The sequence below is a fragment of the Conger conger genome, chromosome 13, assembly GCF_963514075.1.
Source record: "Conger conger chromosome 13, fConCon1.1, whole genome shotgun sequence".
Lineage (NCBI taxonomy): Eukaryota > Metazoa > Chordata > Actinopteri > Anguilliformes > Congridae > Conger > Conger conger.
The window spans coordinates 17,138,605-17,150,669 of record NC_083772.1 but is presented as its reverse complement, the minus strand read 5'-3'; the positions used below and the strand labels follow the sequence as shown (position 1 = coordinate 17,150,669).

At 41.6% G+C, this 12,065-nt stretch overlaps 1 protein-coding gene across 1 annotated transcript in view; it reads right to left on the bottom strand.

The window, feature by feature from the left end:
- Positions 1-11,599: 11,599 nt before the first annotated feature.
- Positions 11,600-12,065, bottom strand: part of LOC133107358 (zinc finger and BTB domain-containing protein 20-like) — a 34,930-nt gene continuing 34,464 nt past the window's right edge. Inside the window, exon 3 of the mRNA XM_061216348.1 lies at positions 11,600-12,006. Within this exon, the coding sequence (XP_061072332.1) occupies positions 11,600-12,006 (407 nt within the window). The remainder of the gene's footprint in view (positions 12,007-12,065) is intronic.

Here is a 12,065-nt window from a genome sequence, read left to right as displayed (position 1 = left end):
AGCCATTTTTGCCAGCAGAACTACTACTCACTGGATGTTTATTCTTTTCACACCATTCTCTGCAAACTCTAGAGACTGTTGTGCATGACAATTCCAGGAGGTCAGCAGTTTCTGAGATACTCAAACCAAATCTGCCACCAACAATCATTCCTTGGTCACAAGATGGTTGAAGTGAACATTAACTGAAGCTCCTGCCCCATATCTACATGATTGTATGCATTGCACTGCTGCCACACAATTGGCTGATTAGATAATAGCATGAATAGGTAGGTGTGTGTATGTTCTACTCTTCATCATACCAAATACCAGATGTATTTTGGCTATTTCCTACTGAAAACAAGTGGTGGCCTATATTGAATGTGGTCTTGGTGCCACAAAATACAAAAAGGAGTAAACGCTTTTGAATGAATAATGTTAGTTCTATTTCTTTATTAGCTTCACTTTAAGCTCTATGGGAATTGGATTTTATCCAATCTCGAGACTGAAAAACGATCTACGCAACGCCATCTTGACGGCCAATCAGGGCAAAGATGCGCTTTAGCGACCAAATTTACATACGGTGGCTATATAAGCGACATCGCAGGCCGTCGTTCTTCTCAAATTTTCAGCGCAAGGTTAGCAACCTAGCTGGAGACTTACGTTTCTACCACGCCAAAGTTCTTCGTCTGCGAGCAGAAACGCGCCGCTGTGAGGAAGGAGCTTTTTTCCCGACTCAAAGGCCCTCGCTAGACGATGTCGAGCTCGAAGATTTGCCATGAAGCAGTGCCAAGGGTGCGACGCAGCCGTGGAGGGTACGGACCCTCACACTTCTTGCGGTATGTGTCTCGGCGAGACCCATGCTCTCGCGGCCTTAACTAAGGTGACCTGCACCGCCTGCGCTGCACTCGGGGCGCAAGAGTCACTGCGCCGGGCAAGCATGCACCGCGAAGACGCCAGTTGGGCTGACTTCCCTGAGCCTTTTGCCATGCACTCTCAGGAGGACAGACCGAACCTGCGCGATGGCAGGGTTCCGGCTGACACGGCCCATCTGGAAGAGGCGCTCCTAACCCTCGCTAACAGCTCTGGGGACGAGGACGATGACCTCCTTCTCCACTCTAGCGATCAGGAGATGCTTCCAGACGACAATTTGGAGTCTTCCGGCTCTGTCGCTATCCCAATGGCGACAGGTGAGTTAGAGCACCACCCCTCCCTGTTGAAAGACTTTCCGGTCGTGATGAAAGCGGCGGCGACCAGAGCGGAGCTCCCCTGGCCCCCTCCTCCTGCAGCGCCTGTAAACCAGCTCGGTCTGGGCCGATATCAGCTGCCTTGTCTGAACGTTCGTTTATCTGCGGTTCCCAAGGCGCCGATGCTTCTGCCAAGCTGAGGAAGAAGGCGGGCGCAATCCTGCACCTCACCCAGGTGTTGGCACAGGATTTTGGACTGATTATGGGCTGGAGTGTAGCATCTCTCCGGCACTTATGGCTAGCGAACTCAGCATTCCCCAAAGCGGACAAGGTCCCCCTCCTTGATGCCCCAGTCTCTCTCGATGGTCTCTTCGGTCCAGCGGTGACCGAAGGGATAGCGAGGTTTAAACGACTGGATGAGGAGAGACCCACTCTGCAGAAGCACCTGCCTCTTGCTTCAGATGCAAAACGCCATGATCGCCGTTCATGGTCTAAGACTCGCCGCACTCCTGTGTCGTCATCCCAGCGCTCAACTGAGGAGCAGCCCGGTGGCCATAGAGACGCTACCGCTATTGTTAGCTGCAAGGCTTGGACGAAGCCATTCAACCCTGCTGCACCCAGGGCCCACCCGCCTCAATCGAAAGCGTTCCTGAATTTCCGCGGGAGAGTGTCATAGAGGCGATCCGGTTGAGTGGACCGGACACCCCTCCTGTATCACAGACTTTACTAGCGCCTACTCGGGAGCGAGTTTCGCCCTTACAGTCACAAAGCACACTCCCCCTATTGTTACACAAACATTTCCCTTGCCCTCTGCCTCAAAGCTGGCATCAGCGCTTGGTGATTTCCCAGTCAAAAGGGGCCTTTTTACAGTTCGCTGTCCCCCCTCCTCCTTTTGTAGGAGTAAGGGAAACAAATATGCCCCTGCATCTAAACAGCGCACTTCCCCAAGAGATAAAGACTCTCTTGGCAAAAAGCGTGATCCGCCTAGTCCCCAAACACGACGAAATGCGAGGGTTTTATTACCTTTATTTCCTCGTTCCAAAGAAAGACGACGGTGTGAGACCAATATTGGACCTGCGAGCACTGAACCGTCATTTGGTGAAACAACGTTTTCAGATGCTAACGCACAAGCGCGTAATGAGCTCAATCAGCCAAGGGGACTGGTTCACGCTCGTAGATTTAAAAGACGCTTACTTCCATGTGAATTAGGAGCAGGCTCGTGAACATGGGATTGAGCGAGGCAGCTGTAAATACTATACAGCATCTCAACTACAATGGCTTATAAAGGCAGATGGGAGGCCTTAGAGACTTGGTGTCTCGAACGCTCTCAGGACCCCCTGGTGTGCCCTGTATCCTTAGTGCTCAACTTTGTGCAGAGCCTACTTGATAAGGGGTTATCTTTGTCCACGTTAAGGGGGTATGTCTTTGCAATTTCTGCGTGCCATACTGGCTATGGTGGCTCTACGGTGGCTGCCCACCCCCTGGTAAAGCGTTTTATCCAGGGCGTCTGGCGTCTGAAACCCGTGGCCCCACCCCGTGTTCCGCAGTGGGACTTAACGGTGGTACTAAAAGCCTTGTGTAGCCCTCCTTTCGAACCGCTGGAGAGCGTTGAGTGGAGAGTGTTGAGTGTCCTTTAAGGTGGCGCTGCTTACTGCGCTAGTTTCTGCTAAGCGAGTAAGCGATTTATGCGCCTTGTCTGTGCACCCGGACTGTCTCTCCTTTTCAGGATCTGACAGAGTTGGGCTGAGACCGAACCCTGTGTTTACCCTGAAGGTTATCACCACGTCCTTCCGCTCACGGGTATTGGACCTGGTGGCTTTCAAGCCCCCTCCTCATGACGATGAGGAGGATGCTATGCTGCATAAACTTTGCCCAGTGCGTGCTCTGTCGATATACATACGACGGTCGCAGCCTATTCGACAAGCAGATCAGCTGTTTGTCTGTTATGGTGGTTCTGCTAGAGGAAAACCTGTTACGGCACAGAGATTTTCCCATTGGCTTACTGGCGCAATCAACTGGGCGTATGAGTGTATGGGCCTCTGTCGGGGGTTCGCGCCCACTCTACTCGAGGCATGGCAGCTTCTCGGGCACTTTTTAAAGGGGTCAGTGTGCAGGACATTTGTACAGCGGCGTCATGGAGTTCGCCATGCGCCTTTGTACGTTTCTATCTGCTGGATGCATCGACACCGTTGGTTGCATATGCAGTCCTGAGCTCAGCGTCCAATCGGACGTAGCTGCTGCTCAGACACATTATGTGCGACGCCTCTATGCGGTGGCTAGAAGCGTGCATGTTTATATTGACCATCTCCCGGCTTGGGTATTCGGTAGCTGGTTTACATGAACTGAGTGCTGGGGGTGGTTGTGGCTCCTCGGTTTATACAGTCCCCCCTTTTTTTCATGCATGAAAAAGGGCTGGCTATTGAGGGTAGCCCCTCTTGATTGGCTATCACTGCCATCGCCTGTTGTTCTGCATCAGGGGGCTGATGTTGACGACAGGGCGTGGGCTATAGGGTTCCCATAGAGCTTAAAGTGAAGCTAATAAAGAAATAGAACTTCCGGGTGCAGCGGTACCCATTTTTCTATGAGTTATTAGCGAGCTTATTAGCGTCTCTTTCCTTCGCTGAAAATTTGTCTCAAAGAAAGAACGATGGCCTGCAATGTCGCTTATATAGCCACCGTATGTAAATTTGGTCGCTAAAGCGCATCTTTGCCCTGATTGGCCATCAAGATGGGTTGCGTAGATCGTTTTTCAGTCTCGAGATTGGATAAAATCCAATTCCCATAGAGCTTAAAGCTCGCTAATAACTCATAGAACAATGGGTACCGCTGTACCCGGAAGTTATTCACTATATTAGATGCAAATCATTGTTTTGTTAAAATGTTAAAACCTGTTGGGTCAAATTTGATCCACTAACTCAAAAGATGTGCCAATTTCCAACACAATAGGAAGACTAAGAACAGTTATGTTGTAGGGCTGATAATGTAGATTTTTTTTGTTGTTTTAAATGTCAGCTACTCTGGAAACTATGCTGGAGAAGCCTTGTGATGCCTATTGTTTTTTTGCAGTTTAAAGGTCAATGTCATATTTTAAACACTGGCTTTCTTGTGAAATCCAAAGAAAACTGTACACGCATGCACACACACTCACACACACAATACTGCTGAATCAAATAAAACCAAAAGAAGCTTTATTGGCGTCACATACATACATAAGCACAATAACATTGTGTTGGGCACAGTTGACACAGAATAAATAGAAAACCATAGTGCAAGCAGGTGAATAAGAAATTGCTTTTTTCAGAAAAGGAGAACAAAGTACACAAAGGTGAAACAATCAAATTCACAGATAACACTCTAGTGTGCAAATACTAGACTTAGTGTTTTAGTGTATTGCATTGGACCCAATTCAGTTGGACGGTGTGCTCTTGGTGAAAACAGACATATTTTGGCATGACCCTTTCAGATGTTTTGGAAGCTGCCACATGCATTTCTAGAGCTGAGACCACCAAAGATAATATTGATAATTGTGGTCATTTTAAGATGTGATTTACTGATACAGTTATATTTAGCTAGTATATTTGGCTTTTTGAAATTCTAGCATTTGATCCACAAATGGTTACAAAATAAAGCTTTTTTTTAAGCACCATCAGTTGTATTAAGCTTTGATTTTTCATTTTTATTGAATGGATATATAATTTTTAAAATACCACATGTAATTGTTGCATTGTCTTGATTGGCTATCCCCATCGCCACCCCATTATCATCATCATCATCATCATCATCAACATCATCATCAAAAATGCAACATCTCAAATTTAAGGGAGATCCCACCCTGAAGTCTGTTGTGCTCATAGAATAGCATGCAGGATATGCCAAATAAAAATATATCAAAAAAAGTATTATTTGACCTGTACTTTTGAATATGGAAACATGAATTTGCCAAGAAAACGTAAAAAGCCAAACGATACAGTAACTATAACGTTTAACAGTATCTCAGTACATTATAAATTAGCGTAGGTCATTGTGTAATGCGTAATTACACATAATTGGTTTCCTCAGTAGTAGAAATGCAGATCTGAAAGGGTCACACTACCAGCATCTTCATCTGTTACAGTGCATCGAGAGCCTCTCTTGCTCCTTCTTAACATGCCATAGTCTGTCTTCACTTCGCGTAAATTATATTTGGTGCAATATTAGCAGTTAAAATTAAAGTGTCTATTTAGAAAAAAATAAAATAATTATTTGTCCCCAATATGTTCCCTAAGTGGGATTGCGAGAATTTGTTAGGCATTTTGCAAGGACCTTAAGAAGCTTAAGTTTTGTCCTTGGTTATTTGGAATGTTTATTATATTTCAGAGTGACGTGCAGTGGGGACCAAGCTGCTCTCAAATACAGTGCATTCGTCAGAATGTCCAGCAAGTCTGCCTCTGGAAAATCCTTCAAGTAATTTATTCAATAATTATTTTATTTAATACACGAGAGAAATAATCATACAGCTAGATGCAAGCTAAGGCATTTTAACAAAGAAATCCAAAGAGTATGTACAGCAAAGTGTTGACTTCATAGGGTAATGCTTTTTCACTAAAGCTTAATGTTTCTATCCAACAGTGTTCGCACATTCCTACTTGACAACAACAACAGTCCATAAAGTATTCAACCATTAATGACCAACAGCTTTACCTCAGTCTTTCTGAAATTTTGAATTTCATTGTGGCCAAAATGGCTACTGAGTTGGTTAACTCAAGTGGAATGACTTGTTTTGATAGTTAATGAATAATTGACAATGACGAGTGCTTTGTGGTTTCCAAAGCTTTGGCTTCATGGCCTGCTAGCAACATTGGCCAGTTCCACTTTGTGTGATGAGTGTGATCATCAGTATTAAAAGCAATACGTATGTACCCTTGGGAGTGAGCAGTGTTGTTCAGCACAGACAATTTGCACATCAAATCTACAATGGCAGTTAGCGTATATATAGTGATTCAAATAGGCATGTTATCATTTGGTACATCTAGCTACCTTGACCTCATTAGAATCAGTTGCTACTGAGAGGGGTCAAAGGTCAAGAGAAACTGCTGAACTGCCTGCATGAATGAAAAAAAACAAAACAAGCGGATCTCTAGGGAGGAACACTAGTGTTTCATCTGCACAATGTCCTATTTAATAATGAATGCTCTGGCATTATAGTTTGCCCAACATGTAACAGTTTCATTCTTGAAACCAACATTTCAGTTAATAGCTTGCTACTTAGCTAGCTTATGATACTTTTCCAGTTAACTTGCTAGCTAACAGCCTTTCAATTGCTCTTCTGGGTTTTGCTTAAAACATAGAATATTATTTTTTAACTTAGAGCAACATATCACAGTTAGCTGGCTCCAGCTTTTCCACTTAAAGAGTATTTGTTGATGCATTGCAATGCAGGCCCTTCCTAAATTGCTGTGCTGTTGGGAAATTAAATCAAAAGGATAATAGAACCATAACCACACATTCTGGGCTAATAGATGTGTGCTTTTGTCTTTGGGTACTTGATGAAGATGACAAATGTACACACTTATTACTACAAGACTATTGCATCCACAAGCCAGTAGACACTCATGAAAAAGAAAAGCCTACATTACTAGATTGCTTGCAAGTTTGAGAGTAATGACATCTATTTATTGTTATCATCAGTGCCCACTTAGCTAGCTAGCTTGCCAGTCGGTTTTTGTGGTGCCTCCTTGCTAGTTGTTTAAAGTAGTTATGTGCTTAATATGACTCTCTAGCTAGTTAGAAATGGATGCCAAAATGAAAGGGGTCAGCCATAGGACTACCAGTCATAATCAACAGTTGGAATGGTGTTTTTTTTTTAAACCAGCATCTATCAGTGCCTGCTGGTTCCCCTTCTAAAAAGAAATACAAATAAGAAAACGTCCTCCACCCACCATAGCAACAAAAGTGTACTACTGCTCAAACTAACATGCCAGTGTACAGTCAGAAACACTAACAGCTTTGACATTTTCACCCCACCCCCAAAAAAAACAACAACAAAAATATATTTAAAAAAAAAACACAGCATTTAAAAACTCCCCAAGGAGTTAAAGGACAGGAAAGTAAATAAATTAAAATAATATAGGCTTTTGAACCTTTCTTCCTCTTTGTGTTTGTGTTATACTGGAGAGTAGCTTGAGGGCTTTTACATCAACATAAATTTGGGCCAAGTTCATATCTTAAAAAAGAAAAAGAAAAAGAAAAAACCAGGACAGCTTGTTGCGCTTTAGTTCCAGAAGGCACATTTATAAATGTTTTGTATTTGTGGAATAAACAGTGAATTCAGCAATTCTGTCTTTTTTGCCCAATAGGTATTAATTGAGTTGTTGTAAAGACTGGCAGGGTCAGCTTGGGTGTATTATTCTTTTTTTTAGATTTCTATAGTCAGCCCTCAGCTGACACTTCACACGGCAGTGCATTTATTTATTTATTTCATTTTATTTTATTTTTTGGGGGGGTGGGGGGTGGAGCCACAGACATTCCAACCAGTAGAATGTGCTCAGTTATTGAAGTATCACATACATACATATACATCTGAAAAAAAAAAAAAAAAGAACTACTATAACTAGAATTTTGATTTCACAGAAAGGCACTAGTTGTCAGCAATACTACCTGCATGCAGTTTTGTGTTTTAGTTATAATTGTGCAAAAAAAGAAATAAAATCTCTGTGACGAGGAAGCAAGGCATTGCAGTTTCATCCTGATAGATCTCCTAGCTGAAGACACCCCAGAAATGTGGTTAATAGAAACTCTGTTTGGCTCAAAAGTGTCAGAGCACCAATACCTGCTCAACTGATGGATGCTTGCACAAACACTGCACAATTAAATACATACTGTAGCACGATTGAGCAAATGCTAAGAAATATTTCAATACTTAATTACAAAGATTCTTCAAGACAATGTGAATTCTAAACCTTATTCAATATTTGAAATTTGTTTTCTAAAACTATAACAACTCTGGTAACAATAGTGCACTTATGGTTTAAACAGTGCAACAAGTATGCAAGAAAGCACTGCTATCTTCTTCTGCTCAAAATAATTTTCCTTAAGAATACACCAAAAAAAACAAAAAAAGTATGAATTCCATTACTTTAGTACAAAAGAATCACACAAGCAGATCGAGGGCTGATTCAATATGGAAAGGTGAATTAAGGTGGACCAAATCTCTGAATTCAAGGTATTGATTTCCTATTTTAATTATCTGCAACAACAGAGACAATGTGTGAAAGGGACTTCAAATATCATGTATACTATGAGGCACACCCTGTTTCCTGAACTGACTAACCTCATCTTTGCACACAAATGCTTACATACAGACAACTATGTTGGCCAATGTTTTAATCAAATGATCTGGTGAAATGCTCATGATTTTTTAGTGTTGCTACGGGAACTGGAAATATAATAAGTATATAAGGAGAAGTCTACTTGATAAGGCACTGAAGTGTGATTGCCTGAATTGTTTATTTTTTATTTTTTCGGTGCATGGAACAAATTAAAACTTATTTTTATCTAACTATATGTTGGCCCAGGTAGGCAGAGACAATATGAACACTAGAATATTTGCCACAGATCTTTGAAAATATTCAGCTAAATGACAGGTATCATGCATGCATTATTAATGGGTCTGATTATCTACCAAGCCTTCCTTATTTATTTTATTCAAATGTGTGTTGTGATATCCATATGCACATAAACAATGCCATCAAGAAAATCAGTTAACATGTCAGAATGATGTAGCACCCAAGAAAAGCAAAATCCCTTTAATTCAAATAAAATATTAGGTGAATTTGCCTTTCTTGTAAATTAGAAATTGACATGAGAAGTGAATTGTGAATTAGAAACAGGACATGTTTAATCAAATGGCCTCTGTACATTCAGGCCTGTGTTGCCAATGCCAATATTTATATTGCCAATCTTTTTAAATCCATGTTTAGACACAAGACAAAGTCAGCCAATCACATTGCTTACAATAAGTGTTTCGGCAATGTCAGCTTCATACCCCAACCAGTATGAAAGAAGCACCAAGGAGAAGCATTATGAGACATTACATTTAAAGAGATGTTCTTTTTCATGATAACTCCCACTGACGCCTTCTTTACAGGAAAATGTTATTATTTCATGCAGGTCAATGTACTGGAAGGCTTAGCTGCCCTGAATAGTTTTCTGTGTTTGATTTCTTCAGATAACTTAAAATAATATGTCAATGTAATGAAGACATTCATTTTTTAATGTTAAACTCTCCAGAGACACATGCATGTTATGCCGAGCTCTGGTGACTCCAATAAAAAACCCGGAACAGGAAGCAGTCCTGATGTCAGGGTACACGACTCTATGACCCTTTAGGTCAGATTGTCTCTGCCTTCTGGGACATCATGAAGTGACAACAAACTTTTTAAAAATGATCAGTTAGAACAGCTTATATACTTGTTCAACAATATTCAATGACACTTGTTATTTAATGACTTTATCTTCATCCTTATCTTCATCAGAACAATTATTTTGTAGTAAGCCTGAAAAGAACATGGATTGAATAGGATACACTATTGAATTTTTGATTATCCTGCACACTGTCTCTGTATAATATGAATTGTGAATGTAAGATAATACCTGTACCAAAGGTTGTGGTAAAAAATAAGAGGGGGATTTTTTTTTTGTCTTAGTATCACGGCTGTTTCTTATGCTGGGGAGACTGAATCCAGTTTGGTCCACTAGGTGAGGCTAACGCAGCAGAAGCACACATCTTAGTCTGAGCCACCTACACACAGAAATGAGTCATCATTTTGCTGACAGGAAACAGAGGAACCACGGGACAAAACCACTGGAGTTATTTTTTTTTTCTTTTTCTGAAAATTGAATAAAAAAAACATTACAATACTTGATCTGGTCCAATCCAGATTTAACAGTGAAAGAACCTTTCATTAAGAAGATAACTCTGGATGGAATTCACTGCCGATATGTCTGCTGCAGAAATCAAAATAACATCGAGAACAAAACAGTCAAACGTCAAAGTCAAATGATGCCACGACCTAAAACTATCATTAGTGCAAAAACACTGTCCCAAAAAAGGAACCTTATGCAAAATAAATTATGCTTAAATTTTGAAAATTGGAGGGGTTGAATAGTTTTAGTCTAAGTAAATGTTGGCAGTGTAAGCATTTGTTTGAAATAACTTTTCACGTTGTGAATTTCACCTAAACCATCAAAATGCATGACAAAAGAAGTAACATTTAATACAATACAATTTTGAACATTTGCTTGCATCTAACAACAGCTTCATTTGTACTCATCAATAACATAATACTACAATAAATAATAACCCAGAGTACTGATAACTCTCCTTTTCTTACTCAGTGTATAAAAAGTAAACTTTTGACCAACATAATCTTTAGATTAAAGTCAAAAGTACAGACCAGGTACTTTTTTATTTTCACAAAGAAGGCTCATATATTGTACCACTATATACCACAGCTTGGACTTTTATGGCGTCCATCACGGTCTATAAGAGAACTGTACATTTTTGTAGTTTAACTATCTGTACAGAAACAGTTGATTACTTATTTTAAGAGTGCTAGGGTATCCTAAGTAAACAACTGCTTCCAAATAAATGTGTTTATAGTATTTCTACTGTTTATTTTGTTATGATCCTTATTTGAACAAAAACCTTCAGTATGTGTCTGTGAGTGTGTTTATGTGTGTGTCCAGTAATGTGTGTATGTGCATGTACATGAGTGTGTGTATGTATGTTTGTGAGTGCATGTGTGTGAGTAATTGTGCGTGTTTGTGAGTGCATGTGAGTGTGTGTGCCTGAATGTGTGAGTATGTATGTTTATGTGTGTATGTATGTATGTTTGTGAATGTGTGTGCATGTGTGTTTATGTGTGTGTATATGTATGTTTATGAGTGTGAGCATGTGTGTTTATGTGTGTGTGTGTGTGTCCAGAAATATGTGTGTGTGTGTGTGTGTGTGTGTGCATGTATATGTGTGTGTATGTATGTTTGTGAGTGTGCGCATGTGTGTTTATGTGCCTGCTATATTTTCGGGGATAGTGGCCCTTTATGTCATGGCTGACATATAAATCAGTAATAAAGGAAAACATATAGTTAGAGGCCAGTAATCAGGGTCCAACCTGTGGACCAATTATAGACTACATAGCCTTAAGGCCACCATCAATTTGCTTCTTTAAGAACACGCAAAAGAAAACTCTGGAAAACCTCATGTGACAGTGTCTATATGTGTACCTCTTCGTGCTCTGTTTTTACTCATTTATTTATTTATTTATTAATTTATTTATTTCTGCTCTTTTGAAGAGGTCTTTCCTACAATCTGAGGCATGCGTGTGCAGACGGTCACTGAAATGCTCAATTTGGTTGAATTTGATTGGGCGAATAAAGAACACCTCAGTGATCCGCTCTTAGCAGCCAGGAATGGGGGCCTCTGCGATCTCCACACCTACACCTGTCCCGTCTCCGGGAACAGCCTCAGGGGCCCCCACCGCCATGGGGACAGAGACCGGCCCCCCAGGCTTGATGGCGACGGGCCCCCCCGGCCCTCCCCCGCCACTCTCCAGGTTGTGCAGGGCCATGTGCCTCCCCAGTAGAGTCTCGTGGGAGAACTTCTTCTTGCAGACGTAGCACTCGTAGGACTTCTCCTTGTGGTGCAGGCGCATGTGCACGTTTAGGGAGCTCTTCTGGGTGAAGCGCTTGTTGCAGATGCAGCACTGGTAGGCGCGCACGCCCGTGTGCGTCACCATGTGTTTTATTAGGTAATCCTTCAGGGAAAAAGATCGCCAGCAGATGTTGCACTGGTGCGGCTTCTGACCTGGACACACAGAAGAGACAGCAGTTATAGACAGCAGTTAGAGACAGAGGTTATAGACA